Below are 26,793 nucleotides of genomic sequence, written 5' to 3'. Positions count from 1 at the left end.
TCAGGAGTAGTATTTATTTATGATTTTAATTAAATGTAAAATATCTATTTTCAATAACAAAATATTTATAACTTTTATTGCTTTTTTTGTCTAAAAGACTTATTATCAAATCATGGAATTTGACAATTTAAATTTTTGTAAATGAAGTAAAAAAAGGGATGCATATTGTTTAAGGCCATTGTGATTTCTACGCTACTTATTTCGACAACGTATTCAAGCATGAAAATGTATTTACGACGACGATGATATTTACAACACGTTGTTTGATTACTTTAGTAGGGTGTATGAGGACGACGGCGAAGGAGGAAGCAACGAAAAGACGCCATAAAATTAGGAAATAATAAAAATATTGTTCACTATGTCCGACCCCACGAATTCCGGTTTCTGGATCCGCCATTGCAGATAAGGATGCTACAGAAATCGAAAAGAAATAGAACCCAGAAGGAAAAATCAATTCTTTTACTTGTACAAAATTGCAAATCATTAGCTACAAAATTTGGGCTTGAATGAATTGAGTGAAGAAGTTTGAGAAGAAAAGGAATGTGAAAAATCACATTTGCTTTCGAGAATGGCGTTTGGATGATCTAATTTGGATGTGTTTAGTGTAAAGAGTGGTGACAGCAAACAGCAGAAGCACAAAAACAACCTGAGCGCTCATGATTCCGAAATGGCTGATGCTGTTCCCGATTTCCATCCAGCTTCCCGTATTCCGTACCTGTCACCACACCACGTCCTTCATGTTAACGACTGTGTGTGCGTGTTTCGTTCTTATGTAGAATCAGATCCAGAGACCATACCAGGAAGAAGAAGTGAACTGTCATGACGTCCGAGCAGATTATCACCAGAAAATAGCATCCCAGCAACGGAACTTTCACCATTTTGGTAATTGCAGTAAACGTGCACCTGCGTTTCATGATATAATTAAATTAAAAATCAGAGGCATCAGGAATGAAATCAATTCCGAATGATGCAGCAAGCGGGATAACTGTACTTACACAACGAGAACGAAAGGTATCAGCAATTTGAAAATGAGCAGGGCTGCCATCAGAAACGGCTGCAATGGGGAGCAAATTGAACGAAGTTAGCACCGGAGGATAAACTGAGAAACGCAATGTGGCAAACTAGAGGGTTAGTACTCACATTAAAGATTGTGATGAACCGATAAACGGAAGAGATCTCAAAACTAGCTATACTTGCAAAGTTGCCAGTTCCGAAGAATGCAATGTTGAAGAAGACCATCTGCAGACAGAAAGAAATAAGAAGCACGAGACATGAGGAGCTGCACGAGGTTATATGTAGGTGCATTTGTCACTCACAAATGCTAAGGGAATGCGCATGTCAGACAACTGCAAGCATCTTTCATTAGATTCCGAAATCAGGTCATCCTCCATAGCTGAAGTAGTAGAACTTGAAGATTTGCTCGTCTGACTTATGTGGAGATAAGCATTTTCGAAAAGTATCCATGCCATAAGCGCAAGTGCAAGAGCACCATAGAATACGGCTTCATATCTGCGCAAAAAGGTAAACCCACGCGACCACAAAAAAGTCTCATTAATTCAAAAAACTGCCTGATTGGTAGGTAATTTGTTAAAAGCATGAGATTACCCTATAGAAAGCAGGAGGAATGCAGGTGCAAAACCGAGATATATGGAAGTAAGCCTTGACAAGAGACCAGTTGGTGAGAAAAGTGGCAGAACGATCGATACACCTGTGAAGAAGATAAAGTAAACAATTCGATCAGTTTATTTGGTGTAACCATCAATAGCAAAGAAAAGAAAAGGCTAAACATACCAGCAATTGACCAATTTATCACTTGGTGTAATACAAGCAATTCTTGCTTCTCTGCTCTACGATTTGTTGATAAGGGCACCATAACTGCTGAAAAAGCAACCAGCAATACCTATTGTATTGCAGGAAAAGTATTGCATCAGGTATTCAGTAGAAGAAATACATCACACAATTGACATGATGAATCAACTAGGACCTGTAGATACCTGAAAGAGGAAAATGATATTCGATTTGGACTTCTGCACTTCATGAGTGAGAGAAAACCAATATTTACTCTCTCTAGAATACATATCCTGGTATCTTGACGCTACTCCGATTATCACAATCAGTAATCCACTGGAAACTCTGCAAGATGACATTCAACGAGGTAGAAAAAAGTTGTTCATTCTTGCTGAGTCTGGTGACCATAAAAAAGACTAAGACGGTGATGAATATTTAGAGGGGTTTCAGAAATTCCACTTATACTAATTTAACACTGGTAATTCGGTATAACAATTAACAAACCAAAATGTTTATATTAAACAGGAACTTACACTAGTTTAGTATTATCTGGGATTTCAGCAGGCATCAAAGTAAAAATTGACAAGAACCAGCATGCTAACCATACAAAAACTGGCAATCCCGAGCCCCATGGCAAAGTGTATAGAAGATACAGTGAAGCAATAACCCCAATAATCAAGAAAATCCATGTATAGATTTTCCTGTCCATGAAGCTTTGAACCTGTTGAAATTGGAACAAGAGAAACCAAGAATGAGATCCAGAGTACTCAGGGATGCCCTGGAAAATTACACGGATCAATATCATAGAAATGGTGCATACCAGGATTTCAAGAACAAAGACCGATACAATAAAGCTGCCCAAAAGTTTTGCAAAATAACGTATTTCTTTTCCAAGCATGTATCTCCAAAGTGCTCTCAGAAACCGATATTCACGGAAAATTCGGACCCAAAGAAAAATTGTCATTGCAAAGTATGCATGATAGAGAGGAGGAGAATGTTCGACTAGCAGTATAACACACACCAACCCCATCAGGAGACATCCCGAGAAGTATATCTGTCGAGGGAAGATTAATTAGCCTATTGTATAGAAGCACAAAATGTTGTAGAATAGTTTGTTTTAATACCTTTTTCATGTTTGTCTGCAGGTGAACTGATTGGTCGTTTCGGAAAAACTTTCTTGGCAACGAGGTATACTCTTGCAACACATGGATCATCAGATAAACCATCCATCCAAGGTAGCCAAGAGAAATTACAGTCATCAGCCGAAACCAATCATATGTTTGAAAATAGTGAAGCCCTTCTAGTGCCAAACTTCGGAGATTTTCAGATAGGGTTTTTGCAGCCTCGTAATCGCTAATGGATATCAAGTGCTCAATTTGATCCAAGACGAAAGAATAATTGTTCAATGGTTTGAAAGGCTTGAAACGCAACAAGTTTGACTGCTTTAATTCTTGTCTTATTATTAAGGAAACAATGTAGTTGGAGAGTGAGTAAAAGATAGAAAAATATTAGAGCTTCCGTGAGGCTTAGTTCCAACTGCAACAAACTAGACACATTTTCAAGCAAAAGTTAGAATATAACCACGGTGATGGCTGTGCGAAGGATACGTGATTTCCGAAGGAATTGATTGAGAATTTGCTTTGTGTTAGCCAACACAGCCTCAACTTCGTCGACCTGGTACACATTTTCATATCTCTATAAGAAATCTTAGACATAATGGAAAAAGTTGCAATAGTGAAGATTCAATGATTCATATTATTATAAAATAAAGACTACGAGTAATTACATACTTCAAGTTTAGATTCGTAAAAGATAAATCCCACTTTTTTAAGCTTTCATTACATTGCCAGCTTACCTTACTAAGATTAACATATTCAAGCGGCAAATTTCCAACTGAGTTAACCGGACACGGCAAACCTACAAGAGTTGACTGTCAAAAGTTCCAAAGAAAATGTTAAATATAAAGGTAGGCAATTCAAATGGAACTTATAATTCACTATTTGATTAATAGTACAACCATCAATGGTGCTATATCAGCTTGATTCACATCCTGTCTCTCGATGCCATTGAGACCCCAGTTGGCTGGTGTAGGCATGTCATGAACATGGTCATCAACAAAGCGGACAGTGTTTTCATGGTGATGGTTTTCAAAAGTTCGAACAGGTGGTCGAACACCAGCTCCCCAAGCAACGAGGGGAGTGTCAGTGTTTGAGGGATGCCCATCTCCATGGCTCCCTTTCAAGATCAAAGATAGCTATCAGCATGTGAATGCCCCAAAGTCAAGTATTCAAAGAATTCTCAGCACACTTATAAAATGAGAGTACGAGTGAGTCAGTATGGTTGACCTTTGTCACTCATCCCATGATCAGCAGTAAAAACAAAGGCTGTCGAATTGTCCTTGAAGTAATTCTGAACAATATTATAAACTCTTTCAGCAATTTGGTCAACAACTCTAACGTTATTGAGATATATGGTTGAGTAAGGCCGATGAGCATGACCATTTGAATCACAACCAAGCAGGTGCAGGAATACAACAAGATTATCTTGTTGAAGAAGCTGCTTCAGTTTCACATCTTCTTTAGACCTGTTCAAGAGGCCCTCGAATTGATCCAGTGACCATTCATCCAAAAATGATGCATCTGCAGAATTCATATACTAAGTTACAAAGAATCGACCTAAGACCAAAAAAGAAAAAAAGAAAATAAAGTAACAAACCAGTCGCAAAATCTTCATATTCATGAGGATAAGAGTTCCATGTGCTATGCTCCAAGGCACCACAAAATATAGGGATTATATCCGGGCTGCCAAATGCAAAAGTATGCCGGCTCCTATTAAACACAGAATCAAACTCAACCGGATTTGCTTTCCATCCTAGAATGAAACAGTATCAAGTGACCAAATTTGAAAAAAAAACAATAATGTAGACATCTCAAAACACTTATCATAACAGAATGTACTAAATCTTGATTCCTCTCCACCATTAACACATCTTAAGCTACCAAGCTAAGTTAAGCAAAAGAAATATCACTACAAACCAGCATTGATCCAAATACTTAAATTACTACCCTACCTTTAGTAACAGCACTAGGATCTTCATAAAAACCAGCAATGATAGAAACATGTCCAGGCCTCGATTCCGTAGGGGGGCGGGCATGCGACACTCCCCAACGACCACGCTCCTTGATCACACTCCTCAAGAACGGCGCCCTGTAGCTCCCATTTGAATCAGGCTCGAAAAACTTGTCCGCCCTCAAACCATCCGCTGCAGTCAAAACAGAACAAACTCGTTCAGGCAAAAAATCAAACAGCTTGTGTGGAATGCGAAGTTCATAGAAAATAACTACCAACGAGCAGCACGAGGCGCTTCGCAGGGGCCGAGAACCGCGGCGTGACGGGCTCCATGCCGTGGACGATTGGGGTCTTGAAATAAATGTCGAAAATGCTGAGCATGTAGATTGCGTGAAGCGCTACGCCGAGAATCACTAGCCATTTTTCTCGTCTTTTCAGAAACTGAGTTCGGATTTTGGGACTGTTTGCTTCGGGTGATCTGGCGCTACTCCTCACTCCGAGGATTCCATCACCTCCCCTCATTTTTTAGTCAAGATTGGATTTTTCGCAACTGGATCTTCGATATCGACGAAGCTCGATGTGAATTGATCTCAAAATGGGTCAATTGTTCAGAAAAATAAGGTTAGAGGATTAGAGTTTGTTCCTGAGCCGGAAACCGTGAGTTGCAGCTGCGATTCAAACGTACAACTCCTTAAAGCGTATGTTGGAGTGGTGGTCAGTAGCCTTCTTCTTCCCCTCTTTCCATTTTAGGTTGAGAGTTCAACTGAATAAACTATAAACATAATTTTTTAAATTAAATTACTTTAAAATAAAAAGGCTATAAACATAATATCTTTTCTAAAACAAATTAGTAATGCTAGGAGCTTAGCTAAAACTTTTTGATCATAATAGTTAAATAATTAATGACAATGGATTAAAATATTGAGAAATTTTATCTAAAACTCATTTGTTTTTCCTTAACTACTCTTAAAAGTATTTCATACTAGTATTACTAGTAGTCTAGTACGATTTAAATAATAGTTTCAGTTTATGAAATCATATTCATATTTGTTTATTATTATATGATACTTTTAATGATTGTTAATAATTTACAAGTACTCCTACAATTTAAGAGTTTTGAGGATTATGATTGATTGATTCCACCGCTAGTTTTATAGTGACAACGATAATTGGCATACAACTTCCGACAATCAACCTTCTAAAATGATAACCTTATATAATACGTCTAATTCGAATTTCATTTTCTATATCGGAGTTTAATATGATCATAGGGTCTTACCTTGATGCAATAGATTCGAACGGAATAAATATAGGTGTCCTAATCATTTTGACTCACAAGTTTTAGTACTATTATTACAACATAGAATAGCTGATCCCACACTTAGTAAACCTCTTCTCTTGTGTCTTTAAGGGAGTAGAGCTCTTCTCTTTATTACACAATAACATGAATAGCTTATAAAATCCAGTGTTGCCTTGCTTATTACACATGGAAATTACTACAAGATATTAAACCTCAAGCAAGCTCTTTGAGAGTGGAGAAAGACACAGCTGCAACTACAAGACCGACGAAAACCATCTGCAGCGATGGCGTCGCGCCCATTGGACCACCGGAGGGGCTGGGGGCTGGCGCCTCCGCCCCACTGGCTGTTGCAGCCAGAGCGGCCAGCGCCACCAACATCACGGCCAAGATAGCAACTCCTTTGGCAGCCATTTATATAGGGGTATGTTTTTTCTTGTGTTGAAATGCTTTAATTTGATTTCTTTGTGAGTTGACTATGCTGCTTTTATGCTGTATTTATACTAGCTGAAATCTGCAGGTTGAATAGATAATTTCTATGTATGCATTATATTTGTGATAAAAGTCAAATGATAATTGGTGATAACTAAGAAACAAGAAACTAAGAATCAAAACTAGGTGACAGTTTCAATGCTAATTTTGAAAATCATGATTCTAGCCTGTTATTTCCCACAAGAATTACTGTAGATATGTTTGAATATACAAGAATCTGTTTTTTTCTTCTTGTCTTACATAAATAAATCAATAATAATAAACATTTTTCATAGCCTCAGATTGGTTTTCCCTTTCATCTAATGAAATTGTGATTCTCATAGGCTCATGTAAGTGTCATATAACAAATTATACAAATAATTAATCAACAGAGGTGCCTCAGAATTACAAGTGAGTGGTGCTCAAAATTTGGGCAAGAACAGAAACCCTTACACTCCTCGTGGCAACGAGGTCGAAGTGTACATGGTCTAGCTCAAATCTTCTTCGTCCTGAAAGCTCAAATTCAATGCTTGCAGCTTGAAGCCTGAACCCTGAATGATCTCGACTAAGTTTGAGGCGACCCCAGTAGCTTGCACGGTTGTTTGCTTTGTTAGCTACAAAAGAACAAAGGTTGTCACTTGCCATGTTTAAAAACAAGCAAGGATGGTTAAGAATAAGACTATATGTCTACATGCATCTGCTCTGAGACTGTCAATAAACTGCTTGAACTTTCAGTACCCCTCGATGTGAGACGATATAACAATTGGCATATGGTAAGAGTCAAGAGAAGCTACGATCATGTAAGGATGTCCAAGGCCAAGTGTGTACTAAACCATATTGTTCAAAGGATCTAGAAATGAGGAACTTGTGGTTATATTATAGCAGCTATGATTTGGAGACACTTCTATATGCTTCATTATCACGCATTCACACATAAGTAAATAATGGCTAAGGCAATGAGTGAAGAAAATACCTCTACACTTGCTATGCCCTCGAGTAATTGAACTTTGAGATCTGTAACGCCTTCTACTCCCTATAAAATAGAATCGGGATTTCGATACATTAAAATAATTGGAAACGTAGTTAACAGTTACTTGAGTACATGATGATTCCCAAGGAAGACAACAATATCAGTCCAAGGAACGATCAAGAGGGAAAAGCAGTCGGGTAGGATATTTATGAAGCTAGTTTGAGATGGCTAATTCACGAGCACTCAATTTTCAATATCTATACTTGCATTTATTGCAAAAATGGCACAAATGTAGATTAGTTTACAACAGAATGTGTGCGTATATGAGTGAAAAAAGTCAATGAGATCTTGTTTTCCCAAAAAGGAGTTGATAAATACTCCTTCACCAAAAGCAACATCATGTGCCAGTAAGGCAAGAAAACATTTATCACTACTATATATAGACTAACTTGAAAACCATTTGCTCGTTTCAAGAGCAACAACCACACTTGCACATTTTCCGGATGTTAATTATTGTACAAATGAAACTGAATGATCTTCCCATGGAAAAAGAATTTAATGAGTACTAGCAGTTTTGGGGAGTAAACAAAAGGTTAATAAATCGGAAAATGCTGGATAAAGAACTTCTCAGTTTCAAGAAGACATGATCTTTCAATCATGAAAAAAAACGCGAACTTTAAATTCTTAGCAATTCAAGTCATAGCTCAAATTTGATTTTCCCCATCAATTTTCATGAAGTATTACATAAACTAAGAAAACGTTTTAATATATTATTTTTGATAAAATTACATAGTCAAGAAATGAACAAATTTAGAGCAGGAAAACACGAGAATTCAATGGATGATAAAGTTAAGAGCAAGGTGGATAATGTGATACAGTCAAATTGGCAAGAAAAAGCCCCAAAGTTCATATTTTTATTAACAATTAAGTTAAAATATGTATTCTATTATATGCTACACGTTGAATTAACATAAGTATAAACAAAGGAGTAAAGTACTGGCATCACAGTAATTCAAGACTTCGACATAATGGGGGAAAAAGAACGAATGAAGCTACCTGCAAAGCCTTAGTAACCGTAGGAACAGCTGCGTCGCTCATCGTTCCTTCTGCCTACACATTTCAAATCAAATTTCATTCAGACATTTCATCAAATAGCTAACGTACAATTTTGAGAAACTAAAAAACCCTCAACCAAACAAAACCTGAAATAGCATGGTTAGCACGTCGGAAGGCGACACTGCAACAGACACGGTCTGGTCGGCGGTGGAGTCAGCAGCCGGCGGCGAGGCTTCCTCTTCCGGGATAAGGGTCCCTTCATCCTCCGCCACTGCCCGTACTATTGCGCGCCTTGAATTTGGGTGCTTGCAAACTGATGAATTGCAGGAAATGGCGGAGTTTTTGAATTGGGTCTGGAATTTAACGCAAAGGGATTGTGAATTGAGTGGGCTGAGAGCAGGGGATGGGTAGTTAGAGAGAGAACAAGGAGTAGTGTGTGTGGAGAGTGAGAAGTTAGAGAGAGAACAAGGAGAAGTGAGTGTGGAGAGTGAGAATGCAGAGATGGAAGCCATTGTTTTGGATCAGTGAGATGTTTGTGGAGCAATGTCTTCTACTCTATCCACAACAAGAGACGCTGCAATTAAAACTGAAATACAAGCAAGGCGGAGCCAGGATTTCAATTCAACGAGGGCAAAAATATATCTATGAAGAAATTTTAAAAGTTTGAGGTTGGGCATTTATAAAGTAAATCAAAATTTTTAAAAAATTACTCCATAAAATATATTGAGGAGGGGCAAATGCCCATTATCCCCTGAATAAGTAGTATTTTTTTTTTTACTTTTTGAAGGCTTCTTTGAAATAGGAGTTATTTGTAAGTGTATACTCCATGGCGTATTTAGTTCGTGTGAATTTCCCCAATAAAAAAACAATTTAAAAGGTACTACCAGGAAAAAAAATCAATATAAAAGCATAATTCTATTTCAAAGAGGAAGTTGTAATAAAAAAAACAGATCAATTATGATAGAGTAAATATTGAACTATGCCGTACAAAATTTAGAAACTCAATTGAACTAAATAAACATATTTTTACAAAGAAGAAAAAGAACACTATATACACTACTCTCTTATTTTGAGAGTAGTATTTAGTAGCGATGTACTACTCAGTACAAGAAGTAGTTCAATAATGAAACCGATTATTAAAGTAAAATATACACCAGTCACATATATCATCATCCCATCACAACAAAAATTCAATAAGTTTCAAATTTTGAGCTCGCATTCTTGGGTAAAATTAGTGAAAAACATGCACATAGATATATAGAAGGGTGCGGTAGCTCTTAAGCTAATAGATAGTATTTCAATTCAAAATAATCACAAAAGAGCAAAATAGGAGTAGCATCTAAATCCACTTCTCCACACATTTCAGCTACTAACAAGTTCCTAATGGCCACTACATGCAGAACTTGGTCGTTATTTCATGTCACAGTCCACTTGGATTTCGCCCACTGCACGGATCGCATATGGTTACTAAAAGGACATATGAAGAGGGATATTATCTAAAATGAAATTATAGAAATGGGGTTACTCTTTAGATGCACTCCAAAGTTTGCCTGGGCATCAGCTTCAGTGTTGCTCTCCTGACAATATAATGTGCGACTCATGAGCTTTATGACGATAGCTTATAAATATAGCATAACACACAGCCTTCAAGAAAAATGTTACAACAGAAAAGATGCATTGTTTTAGAAACAACTGAATCTACTAGCTCGATTCTCTCCTTCAACGGTAGTCCAACAAATGAAAGACTGTGTGACTAATGGAGAACGTGAACATGACCAGCATGGAATCCAGTAACATACTTGGATAAAATTACTCATCAACAAAATACTGAACTAGGTTTGCAAACAACTCTAGTCACAAAAAATAGGTCTTAGTGTAAGCTGAATGTGGCAATTAAAGTCAAGCACATTCTTGCACTAAAGTGTAATGGAAGGGATTGAACGTCTCAACTTACTCTTTCGATATGCATTATCTGGAAGGACAAGAATTGGTCTTTGAGCTCTTTAGCTATCTTACACAATTCAGTCATATTCTGTGTTTTGGTTCTCCACAGACCTTGAACCTGTCGTTCAGAAAAATTAGCAAGTAAAGAAAGATATGATAGTGGTCCAGTGAATAGTTATCTAGTCAGTAAAAAGACCATTTCAATACTTCATATGCAACGGCTGTTGTGGAGGGATATAACCCACTGATATGTAGAGACCACGTGTTTTTTTTGTGTTCAATTTGTTAATTTATGTATATTAAATGAAAGAGGTAAGATAGTTGGAGAGGAATGGCTAATACCTGCATGCAAACAAGTTTGGAGTCTCCACGAACACATATATGTTTGTAACCTTTTGTAAGAGCATATCTTAACCCCAAAATGCAACCTCTGTATTCAGCTACATTATTAGTTGCTATGCCCACACCTTCATGCAATCGAAACACCTAGAAGTATCAAGTGTGGAAATAAAAGGTCATGGTATTATAACCAAAGAGCACCACCTAGAACAACTAGATAGAAAAATTCAAAGGATTGGTGTGATTTTGAACTTTCAGCATGAAAGAGTTTCAACCTTGACATTGAAAGTTGTATAAGATTGAAAAGTAAATCCCCAAATTGAAAAAAGTAATTAAAATAAAATAAAACAAAAAAAGGTGAGATTGTGTAAGCTAATCTAGGGTTGGCAGGCAAAAAAAAGTACCATATTCCCATCTGCTGACCGAAGTATAGCCCCAGCACCAGCTTGCCCAGGGTTGCCCTTAGAAGCACCATCAAACTCAAGAATACACGAACTCTGTACATAAAATGGTAAATCAAGTTGTGAAATTTTCATGACCACCTCAAATCTAATACCAGCAATGTATAAGTTACAAAAAAGTACATGTGAGAAGGATAAAGCCAGAACCACTAACATGAGTGTATGCTTGATGTGGAGTATCAGTAGAAAGAAGTTCTGATAGCGATAGAGTAATTCTGATAAGAAAATGAAAAAAAAATGCGGGCGAAAACTACAGCAAGCACCAAGTGCCAATCCGGAATTAACTTCCTGCCCAAGCAGAATAACTACCGAATCACAAAGATAACTATCTTTGATAACTGGAGACTATGACATATAGTTGGTGCTCAGGGCGACACCATTATGAAGGTAAGTCAGCTGCTTCTAAGAAAATGGCCAAACTGGAAACAAAAAGTCAACTAATCAAGGAAAAAGTGTTTAACAAAATTCAAATACATTCAAATAGTGCTCCAGCACATCATATATGCTAAGACAACTTACACAATAGGACGATACTGGAGGAGCTTGAAGGAAGTTATCTAACTTTGCATGCTTCAGCTGAGGATTCACGGGAAAAGAAGCTGATACAACAAGCTCCTGTGGAGAAAGAACAGCCTCCTTTTGTTAAATGGAATCATACAAATCGTAGGAAATAATTCGTAGAACTAAAGACATGGAAATGCATGGTCCAGCAGACTGATAATTACATACTTATTACTTTACTGCCACAAATTGCTACCAAGAACTCAGATCTATTTCCTGTGATCTCTTCTCCGCATGATTTTTGCTAGCTGATTTATCTTTTGAAGAATTTGGTTCCTGAATAGAATTAAAATTGACATTATACATTTATGATCTTAATGATCTAATAATGCATAAAAAAATTCGTATTTGCAAGCTTTGAAGGGTCTAAATAAGCAAACCAAAACAAATAAACTTGACACATCTGAAACAATTCAGCTTTCTCAGTCCAGAACCTTACCCGAAAAGGGCAAGTGAGAAGTTGGCCAAAAAGAGCTTGATCGTCTTGCATGTCACTAGCATCAATACAGTAAATAGCATTCTTGAGTCCATGAGATGAGAGAAAGTCCTCAGCTTCTTTTGACAACCCATATCCTTTAAAAACACTTAAGGAAGTATCGTTTGCCTACAGGAGAAACATTTACATAAAAAAAAATTCAACAATATGCAATTAGAAGTAGTAATTCAGTTACATACAAACATCTAAGCGTTTCTCGTGAACCAAGATGGTCCAGTCTAAAACTGCAACGTGTTGGTATTGGAAGGAAATGCTTCATCTAGCAAACTAGTACTACCCAAAGTATAGCATTGGTCAGGTCATCAATCGCCATTCATATTTGGTGATCACCAATCATCAATCATCAAAAAAATAAGTCAAAAGTTAACAGAATGAGATGTTGCTAAAATCGTTTCACTGAAACCTGAGGTACTCTACAGTCAACACGCACATAATGTCGAATACCGCTTCAAAAAATCCCTCCCGAATTTCTTAACATTTCACAAGGAACACCATCCACTTACTCTTTTTTTACCAACATCTACAAGACAATCGATTTCCAGTTGCAATAAGCCCTGTTTGCCTGCAAATGCAGTACATTATAAAGCATTTTACATACTCAAAATCCAAATGCATGCAGTAAGGAAAAGAAAAGATGACAAAAAAATTAAAATGCAGAGTGGTTAAACTGGAAATGGATTAAGAAGAAAATTACAGAGGCTTGAAGAACGGATTCAAGATCAGTTATGCTTTTATATACTCCAACGACACCCCCCTTCCGCACAACATAAAAAGCATCCTTTTCATCCCCCATCTTCCCAGCAGCTCTCAAACTTCAAACACTGCAAAATTTCAAAAAAAAAAATTAAAAATAAGACTAACTGAAATACCAGGACTAAGAAATGTAATCGCATGGTTGAATCATCCGACAAACATGCATAGTAATCCCAAACCCTAATTACCAACAATATCAAAATGACTCACGCAGTCAAAATTTGGGCTTCTCTAACAGGGAAAATTCAACATCCCCAAAATTACTTTCTTGAACTGGGAATTTATACTGATTGCGACTAAGCAAGCTGATATTGTAGCTGATTTAAGAAAAGACAACGACAAAAAAACGAATGCAAATTTTTTTTTTACCTTTTCAATAATTGGCGCAGCTTCGTAGAGTGTGAGTGAAATTGTTGCATAAAAAAGTAATCGTGCAATTTGCTGAGAGTGTGGGCCAATTGGCGGGAAAATGGAACCACATTTGGGCCCCCAGGCCCATTACACGCGCGATGATTTGTTTTTTTGAGCGAAATACCTCACTTTTGTTTGAATAATATTGATTTTCTGATATTTGAAATATTTGTAAGAGTTGAATATACCTCAGATTTTGCGATGTGTGAAATAGGCCTGTCCATTTTTTGGAGATTTATTTGGTCCAATCCATGATATATGTACATATTACAATTTGATCACATTTAATTCATTTATTTGCTGATATTTGAAATATATGTAAGAGTTGAATATAGTACTATTCTTATCATACTTGCAAATTACAGAAAGATTGTGGTGGTGTGAGATTTGAAAATGTAACAACATAAACAATAACATAAATCTTAGAATAACAACTGTAGTATATTTATTCAAGAATCGAGATCAGAAAAAAGAGAAAAATGGTTATTTATATCCATTGGTATACAAATAACTTAATAACAGTGACAGTCCATGTAATTATACAATTAAAGAATCAAATCTACTCTTTTTTGCTAACTTTTTTTTTGGTGTGTGAGGAGTAAAATCCATCCAGCCATAACAGAGAAGCCTGTATACTTACCTCTTTAACTATAATGCAAAATAATACATGTCCAACAACACACATATAAAAATTTAATTAAAGAAAAATATTACCACCTCCATTTCTCCCCATCTCAGCTCACCTGCTCTCCAATCAGATCCAATCCCACCACCAAAAATGTCAATCCCTGAAACAGCAAGTAGTAGAAATGGATCCCCTGTGCCGAAAGCAAGCTCCTCGCGGCCGCCGTCAGCAAGAGGAAAGCGAGCGCGAGCTCCTTCCGGTATATCTTGTTCGTCTTCTTCTTCGACTTCATCGCAGCAGCAGGCTGCTCGCTGCTCATCTTCTCTAGCATCTCCAGGCCGGACTCAGAGAGCCGTCTCTGGATCTTCTCCTCGTTCTGATTCTTCGACTCCCTCTCGGCCAGGCTGAGCAGGTCCGACTCAGACGCCCTGCCTGTTTTCTTCGTCACCACCCACTCGTAGGCACTGCCTAGCTGGAAGAGACCCGAGATCATCGCGTTGAACTTGGTCACGGACATGGTGTTCTCGAAGAGGAGGTATGGCATTAGGAAGGGGAAGGATTTTGGGGCGGGTAGGATGTTGAGGATCGACATGACGATCGGGACGTAGCAGATCACCCACGCCGGTAGCTCGGCTTCGGGTATGAACATTGTCAATGGGAGTATGATGCAGAAGAGTGTGAATGAGTAAAAGGGGAGCACTAGTTTCCTCAGCAGGAAAAACAAGAATATCAAATTCGCCTTCTTGCAATACGATACCTGCATATATACAACAACGAATGCATTCAATAATAATTCATGAATCTCTATAGTTTTCAATGGAATCACTACTAAAAGAGGACAAGTTCTTGGCCTAATTTAAAAAGGGATGTAAGAGATTCTTGATATACCTTTGAAGACAAGATCTGAGGGAGGCATAGCCGAAAGAGCTGCATCGGGCCAGAGTGCCACCGGTGCTGCTGCTTTTTGTAGGCCTCGTACGACTCTGGCAGCTCACAGAGGACCCTAACGTCGTTGAGGAAGATGAACTTCCAGCCGTGCAAGTGGGCCCGGACAGCTATGTCCATGTCCTCGACTGTTGTCCTCTCGAGCCAGCCACCGGACTCCTCCAACGCCTGGATCCTCCACACGCCAGCAGTGCCATTGAAACCGAAGAAATTGAGGAAAAGGCCATTCACTTGCTGCTCCACCTCAAAATGGAAGCACAGGTTGATGTTCTGGAGCCTCGTGAGCAAGTTCTCGTCCTTGTTCACAAATGACCAGCGCGCCTGCACCAGCCCCAAGTCGGGCTTTCCCTGAAACGAAAGGCGACACAGATGAACACTAGAACACCAAGGAAGAACACAGTTTGTGAGCAACTGACTGATGATGATCAATACCTTGAAATGAGGCACGGTGAGTTTGAGGAAATCGGGATTGGGTTGGAAATCTGCATCGAGTATCGTGACAAATTCGTAGTCTTTCACATATTCACAAGACATTGCAGATTTAAGGTTGCCTGCTTTGTAACCACTTCTGTCGAACCTGTGCCTATAAATAATGTTCACCCCTTTCTCCTTCCACAACATCACCTCTTCGCGTATCAGGCGCTGGCAGAGCTCGTCATCTGAGTCGTCCAACACCTGCACTAGAAACCGATCCTTCGGCCAATCCAGCTGACAAGCAGCACCGATCGACTGCTCAAACACCTAATCAACAAACGATGCATCTAATTAGCACAATCTAATCAAAATGAATCAAGATCACAAAACAAGAATCTATTCCTTCGATTGCATTACCTCTTTCTCATTACACATAGGAATCTGAACAAGAACCATGGGGAAGCTGGAGCCATCCTCGATATCGAAAGGCTCCCCCTCCACAACCGGCTTCATCCTATTCAACTTCACCCAAAAACACCCTAAGCACTGCACGAGGCGATCCCCGGACTGGATCATGAACAACACAATGCAAAATTTGGACAATGTGACAATCATGGGAGCTACATATTCAACTCTAAAGCTCAACCAAGACATGTAGCACCACTGCACGAGATTCGGGACCTCCCACGGATTCACCGCGCTCAAATCCCACTCATTGTAGTAAGCAAACACCTCCACCACCAATGCAATCAAAGAAACAGCAAGAAACACTTTTATAAACACATACAACCTCCCCTTATACCTCGGATCCTCCTCGTTCTGATCCGACGAAGCAATGCGCTTCTTCACCAACCCGAAAACCGTGAACAGGCTCGTTGCTAGCCACGGGATGCACGCGGCAGCTCTGTGAGCCTTCAACAGGAGCAGCCATGTGAATTGCTTCGGGCTAGCCGATCTTTGCTTCTCTTGGAACTTTGATCGAGCACCTGATGGGTCGTTCACCTCTATCAATGAGATGTTCTCCGCCTTCTCCAGCGTCACAACCACAGAATTCGGTGCCATAATTGGGGTTTTTTTGTTGGAAAAAATGGTGTGATCAGATGCAACCAAAATGGAAAATCTTGGAGAAAAAAAGAAAATGGGTTGACCCCAATTTGTTAAAAGTTGAAGCTTTATACACTCTCTATAACTAAAACCATCATTTTCTGTAAACAGAAATAGAAACAGCAACGAATTTAGTTATCTCTTATCTCACACATAATAACACCCGCAGAGAAATATATATATGTGTATATATATGTGTGTGTGTGTGGTTTTCAACAAAATCTGGATCTCAGACAGAACAGAATGGCACAGACTCCAGAAAATCAGTTGGAAAAACTGAGGTATCAACCAATCAAGTCAAACAAGAGAAAGAGAAGAAGAGAATATGCTAAATGTGAGCTAATAAAGAAGGTGAGAGAGAATGCGAATTATACATCTTCCGGTGTCAGTGGTGAGGCAGATGGAAGGTTCACTGCACAGCTTTAACCAAAGAATCAAACTATAAATAATAATCCAAATTTTTGATTTTATGATTTTAATCAATCGGTGATGAAAACTGGAAAGCGTGTGTGTGTTTCTTGCAAACTTTTTTCTACTAAAAAACCATCTTTTTTTCCATATAAAAATGGGTGCATAAAAATTGAAGAGAAAAGGAAAAGGGTCACAAGATTCACCACTACCGAGTGTCGGTGTGGATTAACAAGAGGTTAATGACAACTAATTACAGCCAAACTCGCAGATGTGTTTCATCCTTGTACCATGTTCAGAAGCTTCATGTCATGTCTGCTGACCTGTAATCTTTTCTTTTTATTTCGCTATTTATTTATTTTTTTCGTTTTTGATTTGAGAGATGGCAGCTTGTCATTGGTAAATAGACTATCCACCTACCTCTATTCTTATCTCCAAAATTTTAAATTTAAATTTGCTCTTTGATGATCCAGTAGAGATTAAGTTTTTTGGTTTTAATTCTGATTGCTTCTCAATAAATTCTAGTTTTAAATATCAGTCTTTAAATTATCGAATTATTGATTAGTTATGATTTTACAACTAAATTATTAACTTATTCTGATTTTATAGATTTCGACGATAACACAGCATGATGACTTACTTATGTATCATTAAAGGATATCAACTAAAATAACATTACTTTTAGACCATAAAACAACGTCACATTATACTATATTTAAATAATTTCATTCATTGAGTTAAGGTTTACATTAATTCACGTTGACGTTAAAATTTTGATTTTACATATGTATTTTAAAGCTGATATGTAAAATTATAATTTAGTGAAATATACCAAATTTACAAGTAAATACCACTATTTAAAATTAAATGAGTATAATCCCGATGTACGTTCACTTATGTTTACTTAATACACAATTCAACACTGAATATTTAATTATCTAGCGCATAATCCATCACGTTGTAATTTTTGTTTTTCTTTTGAGATACTCATCATCAAGTTGAAATTTTCTTATATATAAATGCAGGATATCTGCATATATAAAATTTTACATAATGATGTACTATTATAGTATATAAGTATTACAATAGAATCCACAGAAAAATGTACAGATCATACCATCAAATTATATAGAATCCACAGTAATATTAAATAGTACTAGTACTATGTAGAATCCACAGTTAAAAATAATACTAGTATAATCTTACAAATTTCACAAAATTTAGGATAAAAAGAAAAAAAAGTAGAGCTTCTATTCACACTGCCTGACATTTTGACATCTAGAGATCATGCCATCAACTTTTCAAGCTAGCATAGGTCATCATATACTCAAGAAATTTATGTGACTTTAAAGGTTGAATAATTGAAGTGGTAAAATTATTGAAATATCTTAACTTGGATATTATTAAATTAAAAAAGTGCAGTGTGAATGTAGATGGAAAATGGATGTACAATCAAATTTTATTGTGGAGCCAATAAGTTGTTCGCTGTCACGTTATGAATTATTATTAAACAAATTGAGGAGTATATAACATTAGCCATTATCTTTTACTCAAATAAGTACATGGGTTGTCTTATGATGTCTTCAAATGTAATGTTCTTGATGTGATTTATAGTATATTGATAGCTGCTTGAGTAAAATTTTATTTATGTGTGACAGAAAAAAATTAGAGAATCTATAAATTGTGAAAATCGAGGAATTGGTGAGAAGTGCCGTTAATTTGGTGTATATGTATACAAAAAATATACTTATATACAGTATACTAAGTAGTACTAGTATCTATGAGCACATGATATTTAATTTATGTTATTTATGTATTTTATATAACTTTCTTATTCTTTAAAACTTATAGTTGAGATCCTCAAATTTATAAATTCTATTATTAATTAAAGTTTAATTTTTTTTCTCCTATACCTAAGTTACAACGAAAGAAGAGAAATAACAGGTTCTTCAGTTGTTGTATGATTTGTAAATTAAAGTCCCAGCCATAATATTTGAGATATAAACAAAACAAAACTATAAGTTGACGCAGATCTATATATCAATTTAGATTGTAGTATCAAATTTTATAGTAATAATTAATTAAAACAGGAAATACTAATCGAAGAAAATATCTTTTTTTATTTTTTTTTTTGTTATTTTCTCTTTACATGTGATTAGTTGCGTAGTTACTAAACTTGAGAGACAAATGCAGATCTTCTTTGTCATGCTACATTTTATTATCTTAGTGATAAAAAAAACGCTAAGGTGGTCGTGGTTCGATTGAGTGAATTCGATTCGATAATTAATAGTATTGGATATTGTCACGTTGAATTAGTCTAGACTTATAAATATTAGCATCTTCTCTATAACGAAATTAACCAATGTCTAATTAAATCTTGAATCAATTTAGTTAATTTAGTTAATTTTCATCTCTAACAGTCAAATGTTATGACTTTTTTTCACATAAAGAGAGAGTGACAAGCTTTAGAGATGTGATGCTATTTAATTTTAAAGATAAAAAATCGCATGTATCACAATTTTTTAACATCGACTGAGATTTGAAGATGTGTTCTAATTAAATACTAGTAATGAAATTTAAATTTACTATTCCTTGACCTCTCAAACTCACTCTTCATCAATTACATCTCTGTTGGTGCACTTTTTGTCATTATCTCATTTAAAAGTAGCTTTTTGCATCTTAATTTTATTGTGGCATAATAATATATATACATGAAAATGTAGATCGGCATTTTTATTTAAATAATTAATAATTTAGTCAATTATAATAAAAAAGATGGGCTAAGTTTGACTTAAATTTAATAAATTAAGCACCGTTTACGCCATGATTGAGTCCACTGACTCCAGGAGCAGCACAAATTTCTCCCCTTAGATCAATTAAACGTGTCGCATAAATCAGATTTTGATATATAATTAGTCAAATTTCAAATCAACAAGCTATCGCCATATTTAATTTAATTTCAGAGTTGACAATAAAAAAAGGAAATAATTTTAACTTCAAAAAATGAATATCTAGTGTACAATTCAATTCACTGTGGCATTACCATAGTACAGAATATGCTGATCCCAAACAAATAGGAGTATAATACAATAACACTTTTTTACAAATTAATGATACTGGTATTATTTTATATTGAAATTGAGCTTTGTATATATAGGGGTTATGAAAACTCAATTTTGTTGCAATTTTTAACTCTTAAATTTCACTAAAATTGTGACTAATAACATAAAATTTGTGAACTACTATATTAAAATTATTTTATTAAATTTATTGATATATCACAGCCAAGATGGAAAATGTTTATTTGTTTAGTATCATTTTTAGGGATGTCAATGTAGCCCGTAACCCGTGGGCTGGCCCGAATAGCCCGCCAAATTTATAGGGTTAGGGTTGGAAATTTCTAGCCCGATAAAATCACAACCCGATTAGCCCGCACCCGATTAACCCGCAACCCATTAGGGCCAGACCCGAAAACCCGATGGGCTGGCCCGAAAACCCGATAAAATTTCTATTATTCTATTTTTTTTACTCTCAATTCGACATTTCATTGATTAATATTAACTAAAAAAATAACTTTCAATTTTATATTAAATATACAAATTATATATTTAATTTTTATTAATATAATAATTGATAAATAAATTAAAAACTTCAAATTCACAAAAAAATATATTTAAATTTCTAAAACATGCATTAAAATTTTACGAAATATCTCAAATATTACTATTTGATCATGTTTATGATTGAGTTTAAGCATATATCTTAAATATATCATAATTAAATGTTTTACATTGTATGAATATTAGTAATTTTAATCATCGCATGTTAATATTATCGGTAGCAACCCGATTAACCCGCTGGGCTAGCCCGAAACCCGAGCTTTTAGGGTTAGGGCTGAGCTTTTATAACCCGAAAGAAATCACAACCCGATTAGCCCGCACCCGATTGACCCGCAACCCGAGTAGGGTTGGCCCGAAACCCGACGGGCCAGCCCGATTGACATCCCTAATCATTTTCATCAACTGAAACAAAAAAGTTGGAAATTTAGTGAATCATTTATCTAAATAAAAGGAAAAAGAAAATTAGTACTACTATTGAAATAGATAAAGTGAAGAAGTGGGTGTGGGCTCTAAAAATGGTGAGGGTACATCATCAAGCCTTCACTTACAATTCCACCACTTTCCCTTTTTTCTACTCTTCATAAAATTCATTGGTTTATTTTCTTTTCCCAAATAAGAATTAATTTTAAATTGTAAATGATTCGACAGACTCGAGTCCAGCGTAATCTCGTGTTTATAGTAATTACTCAATTTAATTTTCAACGGAAAATTCAAATAGAGTAATAGATAATTGGAGTTTTAATTTCTTTGTTTCTATGGAATAGTATAAATATGTGGAAATGCATTTTTATCCTTTAAACTAAAAACACGCATCTGGGAAAAAATGAAATTAAATGAAATATTTTTAGATATACGTTTTCATGATTCACAAAAGCTTCGTTGAAGGACCTGATCTATATATAGCTACTAGTATCTTACTTTAGCCAGCTATTTGAATTTATACAAAACATTAATTTTGTTACACCAGGAAAGTCATAATAAGAATTAAAAAAACGTACTATCAAAATCTAGTAGTATTTAATTATTGAAATGTGGTAACTATGGCGATTAAATTAATCATTTTAGTAATATGGAGTAATATAGTGAACCTTAATCAGAACTTGATATTGCAAACTTGAAGCTAAAAGAATCAAATATCCGATTTATGGAATAATCAACCCTAATGATTATTTTCAACTAGAATATAGAAAACTTAATGTTCGAACAAATTATAAACCTTTTTTGGGAAATTTGAAATAAAATATCATGAATTTTGGTTAAATTCAAGCATGTTTTTAAAAATCAGTCGTAAAAACAATAAATGTTATATTTGTTCTTATTTTTTCTATGATGAAATGTTACGATTTCATATTTGTAATGTGTTGTCGATTTGATGCACACGTGTTTCAAGCTGACGTCGTAATTGAATTATCTGCTAAGTGTGTTGAGATAAATGATAAAAAGCAATTCTTGGTATCATTTTATGGAAATTCTAGGATGCGTACGGTAGATATAATTTCATTCAAATTAGGTCCAGTGAAAAATCTTAAAAATAAAATTTAAATTCATACTAGTAGTTTATGGAGCCAAAAGCTAACCAAAATTTAAAATTTTTATAGCAATTTGCCTTAAATATAATATACATGGCCAATATTTGGTATAGTTAAAATAAAAGACGATAAATTAAAACAAAAAAATGGAAAACATAATAGTTATGACAAATAAATTATTCAAGATAGCAAAGAAGGCCAAACATGACGGATCCTACAGATCACAAACGCCCATGTGATTAGCAACTTATGTCACGGTAGTGCCAATAATCAATACACACACACTATATTAAATTAATAAAATAAAATTAATGTGAATCTAATACACTTCTAAGTGCATAACCAATTAACATACAGTACTAACAAAAAATTAAACTAATTAATTAACATACAGTACTATCAATTAAAATTAAATTAATTAGGATGTAATCACTAATCAGACAGCAGTATTTGCATGCAGAAGGTACAAAGCATTAATAGCCACGTGGCTTAGAGGAGAGGAGCAATCTCATTACAGCAGCTGCTCCACATGCAACTGCTTTATTTAAAGATTATTATTTATTTATTATTTTATAATTAGATTACAATAATAATGTCATTAATATCATATGGGCCACAAACAGTGACAGTGTGACTGCTTAGACTATGAGATTTTATTTGTTTCTAATTTTATACTAGTATATTTCTTGATGATTCATAAAAATTAGTATACTATAAAATAGCAAAATTTTCTGAATTAGTGTTTTGCACTACAAGGTTCTAAGATTCCCCTGTTGGAATGTGGGAGGTGCTTCGGCACACTCAACCAAAAAAAAGAAGGATTATTGGCGGCTAATTACATTTATTAGGAATATTATGTTTTTTTTTCTATAAACTTTAAAAGGAATGAATAACTACATGAATTTTAATGTTGTAACAATTTTCTCATGAAATCACTAGATTTGAGGTAGAGTAAAGGAAGCATGTAAGTGAGAAATGCTTGCCCCATTTATTTGCCCAAATTAAGTTCAAGGTGCCAAGTTGATATATGGCTGCAAAAATCGAGTTAATAGAGTTATGTAATTAATTTTTTGATAACATGTTGCTGGGCCTTTGTGATGTATATATATTGATAAAAACATTTAGGTAGGGATGGAGTTGGAACATTTAGGTGTCGTAACTGTCAAAATTTAAATTCCAAAATGGGCCAACTTATAACATGAGAGAGTGTCCCACATATTACTAGATATGTTGAGCATATTGTTTTCTTCAGAAAATAAAGATAATGTTTAATAGAATGATGAAAATGATTGATAATTTCTTAGATTTTTTTATTGTGTATATAACTCCAAAAAATTTTTTTTATCTCTTGTTCTAGTAAAAAGGATGAATACAAATTAATGGTGATATTCATTTTTAGAACAAAATAAAAAAGTTAAAAATAAAATAAAATAAAAGGAAAGGAATTTTCTTATGCCTCATTTTCCCATGAAAATTTTACAACCTATGTAATAATAATAATAATAATAATAATAATAATAAATAAAAAAAGAGCATGTTATTATGTAACTGGAAAGCGACGTCAAACCATACAATACAACCACCAAAATGGTTAAAACAAAAGCAAATTTTGGTGCTCCTAGTCTCATATAAAAGACCAATTTTGGTGCAAGATAATTTTGTTTATCTTATTTTCGTATGAAATCCAATAAATAGAATCTCGGTAATTTGCCCAATCGTGTAAATATTCTTTTATTGATTCTTTTACTCTTCTTCAATGTCATGAATTCTTCACCTGTTTCATTGTTTGTAAGAGCACAAGAAATTTTTTGCTAACAGATAATTAGATTCAAAAGAAAGAAAAGGGAAACAATTGTGATTTCTAATTTGAGTATTCAAGTTGAAAATTTCTAAAGTGTTCGAGCAATCGGAGAAAGATAAGATATCCAGAACTCAAGCAAACTACAGTTACAATAGGGAAAGACAGTGGCACCATACAGAAAGAAAGAAACTGACGTTAACCTAAGCGAGCAGACACATAAAAAGGTACTAAAGGTTCATGATCGAAGCTGTAGGAAAGAACGATGATTTATAGGCCTCACCAATGTTCTCGTCTCAGATTGTCTGCTTAAAGCCCATGAAGTCTAAGATTTGATCTAATTTAGCTGAGGCCCGTCTCTGCATATGCTAATTGAAGGTAAACATCAAACATTATCAGGAACAGGGAACAGTGAAACACTAGCTCCTCATCTGATATACTGCAGGGGATCAACGCAGGTAGATGGTTCCGTCACAACAGGGAAGGAGAAGATCAACTCAACAAAACAGATAGACCAAGAGAAGTAAAGGTTTAGATGACAAAAGATTTAATACTTATTTGAGAAGGTAACGTAGTTTCTAAGGTAACAAATCCCCAGAAATCACCAAAAACATCAGTAAATCAGATATTGAAATATGAATTTGAAGAATGCAGAAGACATCCATTTCATGCAGACAAAACTCTCAAAAGATATCCATAACATTGAGATAGTTCTTGATTTGATGAGACAATATGTTACAACACAATGATGTTCACATAACTGCAGCAGCAGCAAGGGCAGTTCGACTTATAAGGGCCATCCTTCTATGACATGTAAATGTAAAACCTAATTCAACAGCAACAGAAGGGATGGCCTCAAATCTCACTGATATGATGCGTACCCAGAGTGAAAGAGAAGAGTTCACGGACGGGCGAGTACTCAACCAATGAAACCTCCACTGCATATCCACTGACCGGCATCTTCAGATCACGCAGGACAGTAAAAGCCTCAGCCATACGAGTCTTTGGGACTTCCTCAGCCACAGAACAGTAAGGTATCCATGTATCCGGGCGCTGCTCATCCCCAACTTCAACACCTTCTTTCTTCATTGCATCACACAATTGGGAGTGAAATTGGAGGAGAGACAGAGACGGGGTTGGGGCGAGAAACAAGACATTGTTGTCGCTGGGGAAGCTCCCGATTGAGGAGAAGGACACAGCCAAAGGCTCTTGCTTTGCAGCAAAGTTTCTCAACACATTCTCTAGCTTAGCAATGTCAACAAAAGGGCTTGTGAACAAAGTAATGTGGGGCCTGGATTCAATCTCAATCAACTGAGTGCTGATCTGCCGCCGAGCCAATACATTCCATGCTTTCAAGACCTGATTCTCGAGGGCGGGATCAAAGTAAAGTTCAATAGCATACCCTTGCGACATTGGCTCTCTAAACTATCATTCAGGAAAAAACACAAACACATGGTGTGAATGAATCAACAGTTCAAAAAACAAAACTAACCACAAAAAAAAAACCCAAAACGCCTAACAAATATAATCAGCAAATGAATTAAGATCCAATGATTAAAGCATCAACAAAAACAACCCGAGTAATCACATACTCAAACATGAAACGAAATTGAGCTGAATTTAGTACCTAAACTATTAAAAAGCATCGAAATTAAAACACACCCAACTGAAATTCGGGATAGCTGAAGTAGTAAAGCTCCGCGAAGACAGCTAATTGAAGAAATTCCTGCAAAAGAGAAAGTGCTTAATAAAAGACAAAAAATGCCCAAATTTTGAAACGGGTATTTGAAGATGCCGAGGGAATAAAGAGTTCAATAAAAAAAGGGTTCTTCACAAGAAAAGTATACTAATTTCTTTGCAGGGATTAACCAAGATTCAAGAAAATCCTTTCGCAATAGCTTCAACTGACTTGAGTCAACAGAGTTTGGTTTGACTGCAAATTTTCGATTCAGAAAATCGGAACTTGCGCGAGCAAAGGCGTACTTGAATTTAAAATCTAATTTTATTTCATTTTTGTTGTTTATATGATTAAACAATTGGTAAGGGAAATAAAGGGAATATATCAAAATGCTACAATACAAAATAAATCGATAATCAAATGTCTAAATTTTGAAATTAATTTGCCGTTTTCTTGAAAAAGATAAGAATTAATTATTTGACAAATCACAAATACATTGACATCAAATCTCAATTGTCATTGAATGTACCATCCAAAATCATTGCAGTTTAGTCTAAAACTCCAAAATCATTGCAGTTTAGTCTAAAACTCTTAATTTATTTATTATTGATCTGTTTCCATGAAAATAGTTGGTCATTTTTTACAGCATGAATATTGATGAGGAATTGGAATCAAAATACATACATAAAATAAAAAGAGATGACTAAATATACCATCAAATTGAATGTGAGTGATGCTTATGAAAGATGATTAATATTTAATAGTACCACTAATTTTATAATAGAGTGATTATACACATACTAGTACACTGAAATAATGAATGAATGAATAAACTTTTGGTAAATGATATACTCCTACTTGCCTACTTGGTTCAAATGTTCAATCATTAATTAAGCCTCTTAACATATGCATCAGTCATTTTTTGAAACAAATCAATCAAGATTTAAAGACGAAGTAAAAAAGGGTATCACAACTTGAATCGCACAAAAAGGTGATATAAATCAAGAAAATAAATCAAAGACGAATCATGATGTCCTACTTAGGCAATCAAGTTGG

General features: G+C 35.4%; 5 protein-coding genes across 19 annotated transcripts; all 5 read right to left on the bottom strand.

Annotated features, from left to right (window-relative positions):
- Positions 1-330: 330 nt before the first annotated feature.
- Positions 331-5,610, bottom strand: LOC121768411 (GPI ethanolamine phosphate transferase 1-like). The gene is made up of 18 exons (XM_042164910.1): positions 5,133-5,610; positions 4,859-5,050; positions 4,504-4,659; positions 4,134-4,427; positions 3,806-4,023; positions 3,644-3,718; positions 3,396-3,462; positions 2,913-3,238; positions 2,609-2,842; positions 2,322-2,509; positions 1,995-2,133; positions 1,792-1,900; positions 1,606-1,708; positions 1,317-1,509; positions 1,141-1,239; positions 996-1,054; positions 798-903; positions 331-715 (listed from the first exon to the last, which is right to left on the bottom strand). The coding sequence occupies exons 1-18, from the start codon at positions 5,377-5,379 to the stop codon at positions 551-553; spliced, it is 2,970 nt and encodes a 989-aa protein (XP_042020844.1). The 5' UTR covers positions 5,380-5,610; the 3' UTR covers positions 331-550.
- Positions 5,611-6,819: 1,209 nt separating this feature from the next.
- Positions 6,820-9,492, bottom strand: LOC121768852. 2 transcript variants are annotated; one of them, XM_042165435.1, is made up of 5 exons: positions 9,121-9,492; positions 8,798-9,078; positions 8,652-8,705; positions 7,599-7,658; positions 6,820-7,239 (listed from the first exon to the last, which is right to left on the bottom strand). In XM_042165435.1, exons 1-5 carry the CDS (start codon positions 9,161-9,163, stop codon positions 7,114-7,116), a joined length of 564 nt encoding a protein of 187 aa, XP_042021369.1. In that variant the 5' UTR covers positions 9,164-9,492; the 3' UTR covers positions 6,820-7,113. The 2 variants fall into 2 exon arrangements, with proteins under 2 accessions (XP_042021369.1, XP_042021368.1); XM_042165434.1 differs by having other exon boundaries at positions 8,798-9,467.
- Positions 9,493-9,840: 348 nt separating this feature from the next.
- On the bottom strand, positions 9,841-13,617 carry LOC121768854 (uncharacterized protein Mb2253c-like). 4 transcript variants are annotated; one of them, XM_042165440.1, is made up of 11 exons: positions 13,416-13,562; positions 13,147-13,273; positions 12,632-13,014; positions 12,396-12,560; positions 12,125-12,232; positions 11,915-12,010; positions 11,339-11,683; positions 10,938-11,081; positions 10,606-10,713; positions 10,177-10,228; positions 9,841-10,096 (listed from the first exon to the last, which is right to left on the bottom strand). In XM_042165440.1, exons 7-11 carry the CDS (start codon positions 11,549-11,551, stop codon positions 10,062-10,064), a joined length of 552 nt encoding a protein of 183 aa, XP_042021374.1. In that variant the 5' UTR covers positions 11,552-11,683; positions 11,915-12,010; positions 12,125-12,232; positions 12,396-12,560; positions 12,632-13,014; positions 13,147-13,273; positions 13,416-13,562; the 3' UTR covers positions 9,841-10,061. The 4 variants fall into 4 exon arrangements, with proteins under 4 accessions (XP_042021374.1, XP_042021372.1, XP_042021370.1 ...); XM_042165438.1 differs by having other exon boundaries at positions 11,339-12,010; positions 12,632-12,725; positions 12,956-13,014; XM_042165436.1 differs by lacking the exon at positions 13,416-13,562 and adding an exon at positions 13,575-13,617 and having other exon boundaries at positions 11,339-12,010.
- A 464-nt stretch (positions 13,618-14,081) lies between these two features.
- On the bottom strand, positions 14,082-17,360 carry LOC121769065 (xyloglucan glycosyltransferase 4-like). Its single transcript, XM_042165738.1, has 4 exons — positions 16,018-17,360; positions 15,619-15,927; positions 15,130-15,534; positions 14,082-14,998 (listed from the first exon to the last, which is right to left on the bottom strand). The coding sequence occupies exons 1-4, from the start codon at positions 16,660-16,662 to the stop codon at positions 14,351-14,353; spliced, it is 2,007 nt and encodes a 668-aa protein (XP_042021672.1). The 5' UTR covers positions 16,663-17,360; the 3' UTR covers positions 14,082-14,350.
- A 7,368-nt stretch (positions 17,361-24,728) lies between these two features.
- Positions 24,729-26,469, bottom strand: LOC121768969. 11 transcript variants are annotated; one of them, XM_042165599.1, is made up of 3 exons: positions 26,451-26,469; positions 25,687-25,785; positions 24,729-25,484 (listed from the first exon to the last, which is right to left on the bottom strand). In XM_042165599.1, the coding sequence occupies exon 3, from the start codon at positions 25,470-25,472 to the stop codon at positions 24,915-24,917; it is 558 nt and encodes a 185-aa protein (XP_042021533.1). In that variant the 5' UTR covers positions 25,473-25,484; positions 25,687-25,785; positions 26,451-26,469; the 3' UTR covers positions 24,729-24,914. The 11 variants fall into 11 exon arrangements, with proteins under 11 accessions (XP_042021533.1, XP_042021530.1, XP_042021535.1 ...); XM_042165596.1 differs by having other exon boundaries at positions 25,722-25,785; XM_042165601.1 differs by lacking the exon at positions 26,451-26,469 and adding an exon at positions 25,907-26,368 and having other exon boundaries at positions 24,729-25,479.
- Positions 26,470-26,793: the final 324 nt, after the last annotated feature.

Source organism: Salvia splendens, chromosome 15 (genome assembly GCF_004379255.2).
Source record: "Salvia splendens isolate huo1 chromosome 15, SspV2, whole genome shotgun sequence".
Lineage (NCBI taxonomy): Eukaryota > Viridiplantae > Streptophyta > Magnoliopsida > Lamiales > Lamiaceae > Salvia > Salvia splendens.
This window is presented reverse-complemented; position numbering and strand designations above follow the sequence as displayed.